This window comes from Mus pahari, chromosome 2 (genome assembly GCF_900095145.1).
Source record: "Mus pahari chromosome 2, PAHARI_EIJ_v1.1, whole genome shotgun sequence".
NCBI classification, from domain to species: Eukaryota; Metazoa; Chordata; class Mammalia; order Rodentia; family Muridae; genus Mus; species Mus pahari.
Genome location: NC_034591.1, coordinates 42,989,801 through 42,993,293, shown reverse-complemented (window position 1 = coordinate 42,993,293; position 3,493 = coordinate 42,989,801). Strand labels below are relative to the sequence as shown.

At 39.9% G+C, this 3,493-nt stretch overlaps 1 protein-coding gene across 4 annotated transcripts in view; it reads right to left on the bottom strand.

The window, feature by feature from the left end:
* Positions 1-3,493, bottom strand: part of Ptprz1 (protein tyrosine phosphatase receptor type Z1) — a 180,066-nt gene that overhangs the window by 33,799 nt on the left and 142,774 nt on the right. For all 4 annotated transcript variants that reach the window (XM_021191650.2, XM_021191651.1, XM_029534829.1 and 1 more), the window contains exon 14: positions 3,158-3,249. In XM_021191650.2, the coding sequence (XP_021047309.1) occupies positions 3,158-3,249 (92 nt within the window). The remainder of the gene's footprint in view (positions 1-3,157; positions 3,250-3,493) is intronic.

Below are 3,493 nucleotides of genomic sequence, written 5' to 3'. Positions count from 1 at the left end.
AGACACACCAAGTATCCCAGCACTGCAGACACACCAAGTATCCCAGCACTGAAGACACACCAAGTATCCCAGCACTGCAGATACACCAAGTATCCCAGCACTGCATACACACCAACTATGCTGGTAAGTCCTTTGCTAATTGGTTTGCAAGTGAGACTGGGATCTCTCTTCATTTCCCAATTTTACACAAAGAGAAAACACTTCCATGGTCAAGAGTTACAGTTCCAGACCTGAGTGAGTGAGAGGACCCGTCTTTGGTTACTGGACATCCAAAACAAGTCTTACACAAGTCCTTGATTTTGAATTACTGTGTCTTATTGATAGTAACACATCATGGTGCACTCTGGCTAATATTAGAGCTAATCTGCAAGCCCATGGTAATGGGGTATATAGAGCAGATGTTTGGAAGGGAAGAAAATCACATTTCCACAGACATCTGAGAGTTTGCAGTCTCAAGATCCTAAAAGTGTTAAAGGGTCAGCACTTTATTAAAGTAACCTCTTAGTCTTAACATAAGCTAGAAGAACAGAAAACAACTTCTATGTATAGAAAGAACAAAATTAATAATACATATTCTATGTAACATAAATTCTGGTATAAAGAAAAGTGTAAAAAAAAGAAGTGTTTTTCTTCTATTTGTTAATGGCAGGCTGAGCAAGCCGTGAGACACAACCCAGTAAGAAATGGCTTCTGCTTCAGCTCCTGCCTACAGATTCCCACCTTGAGTTCCTGCCTTGACTTCACTCGGTGATTACTACTGTTACCTGGAAGTGTCAAGATGAAATAAACCCTTTCCTTTCCAAGTTGGTTTTGGTCACAGTGTTCTGTCATTGCAATAGAAACCTCAACTAGGAAAGAAATTGGTACTAGGTTCATGAGATTGCTGAGTGAGACGTAACCCGAACATGTTTTGGGAAGGCTTGGGAAAGGTTTTTGGAATTTGGGGATGGAAAGGTCATTGAGTGTTTAGAGCATAATGAGCTATTGATGGTACTTGGATGGTTACGCTGAGAGCGGTGCAGATGATGGAGGGAGGTCTAGCTTGTGAACTTTCAGATGGAAATTTGAGAGTCCCTTAAGGACTCTAAGGATGTTTTAATATTTTGATTGAGGAATCTGCAGTTCTTGTCATCTCAGGCTGGAAAATTGTCTGTGATTAAGAAGAGACCAACACCACTAAGGCAAAAATCATCTAGGAAGTGTTTCCTCGGATCAATAGGCAGAGGTTGTAGTTCATAACAGACCTAGGCTCTTCCTTTGTTAGCAGGCCCAACTTGGTAGCTTGTAAGAGTTTCCCAGGTGGTACTAGCTTTGAAGAAATGAAGGGATCAAGAAGAGAAGTTGAGGCTTGGCACAGTGAGGGACCAGGTGAGGATGTAGCCTCAGTTGCAGCAGAGACTCTAGCACTTTTGTGACACCATTACCATGAGATGACTTCCAAGGACAGCAGCAGGTGTGAGTCAGAGACAACATGAGCCTACAGACAAGTGACGTGTGCTGTGGATGACCGAGACAGAGACGAGGAGCTGCCAAGGTCCTTTGGAGCCCAAAACATCGTAATACGAGAAGTTTGACACTGAGCATTATACAATTAGACTTTGGTTTCTGCCTTGGTCTGATTCTAACTGTGCCCTCTTCTTCCTTTTTGAAATAAGAAGGATGTAACTTACTTTTTAATTTTCCAGGAGCTTACAGTTGAAAAAAAATCTTTGGAAATTTAGAGATCCTTCAGGTATTTTAGAGAGGCTTTGAACTTTGAAAGAGACTGAATGTTTAAAGAGTCTGAGTTTTTAAAGACTGTGGAACTTTTAAAAGTTAAAATGTTTTATACTGTCTTATTCATATGAACATGGTATCTTGGCAATAATAAGGAAGGAAGTGTTACAGTACGATGGTTATGTGTTTTGATGTCAATTGTCCTAGTTAGTTTTATGGTATGTTGACTCAAATTAGAGCCATATGGGAAGTGGGAATTTAGACTGAGAAAAATGCCTCTTTAAGATTGGCCAAACGTTTTTGGTCCTTTTCTTGATTACTTATTGAAGTGGGAGAGCCCAGTCCACTGTGGGTCATGTAAGCACTGTGTAGGTGATCTGAGTTGTATAAGAAAACAGGTTGAGCAAGCCATGAGAAGCAAGCCAATAGGTGATGCTGCTCTATGGCCTGTCCTTCAGTTCTTGCTTTCAAGAGTTCCTGCCTTGATTTCGTGCACTGACTTCTCACAGTGATAGAGTGTGACCTGAGCCCTGTAAGATGAAATTAACCCCCTTTCCCTTTCTCAACGTTGCTTTTGGTCATGGTGCTTTATAACAGCAATAGAAACCCTACTGCAGAAGTTACATTTTAGCTTTATTTCTGTTTTCATTTTTGTTTTTGTTTTTTTTTTTTCCTGTCCACATTTCTGACCATTTTGCATAGGTTTCCTCTACTGAAGTAGGAATGAGTGAAAGTCTTATGCTGGTTAGCTTTTGTTTACTTGACACAAAGGAGTCACCTCGGATGAGAGAACTCCCAGGGAGGAATTGCTTCCATCACACTGTGCTTTGGGCTGTCCATTGTGAATTTTTCTAAATTCATTATTGATTGGAGAGAGCCCTCCCTTCTATGGGTGGTACCACCCCTAGGAAGGTCATCTTCAGTTGTATATATATTTTTAAAAGGCAAAATGTACAAGCTATGGAGAGCAAGCCAGTAAGTAGCATTCTTCCATGTTCTCTACTTCAATTTCTGCCTCCAGGTGACTGCCTTGGGTCCATGCCCTGATTTGGTTCAGTAATGAACTGTAAACTACAAGCTGAAGTGAACCTCCTTCCACAATTTTTTTCTGTCATTTTTTTTAAATCCCAACAACAGAAATCCAAGTAGGATAATTACTTTCAACTAATATTAATTGCTAGTGTTTTTTCTACATATTATGCCAGAATAATTATAAATTAGTTTGCCATATCATCCTTGTGACTAAGAATGTTTGAAATTAATGAGAACAGTAGAGAAGACTGGTTGCCTGACACGTGATATAACACTTCTTTTAGTAACAAATATTTACTCGTGTGCATTATAGATATTTAGAAAATATTCCAATAAAGGCAGACCTCCCTTCATCGTTCTTTTCTTTCAGTATATGCAAAGTACTCTTAAGCACTCACTAGGTCATTACCTGAAATTGGAAAGATGGGTGTTGGTGGTGTAGATATTACTCGAGGGGATGTATTGTCTTCTAAATAAAAGTGAGCAGTCTGGAAGCATTTTCTGAAAAGAAAAAGAAAAGGAACACATGAGAAGATGACATCTAAGCTTCTTAAAAATTTCCAGGGAAGTATCTAGATGACAACAAACATGGGTCCATGACCAGGAGAGTAACCATAGCATCTACGTCTGTCTAGATGACAACAAACATAGGTCCACGACCAGGAGAGTAACCACTGTATCTAGGTCTGTCTAGATGACAACAAACATGGGTCCATGACCAGGAGAGTAACCATAGCATCTACAT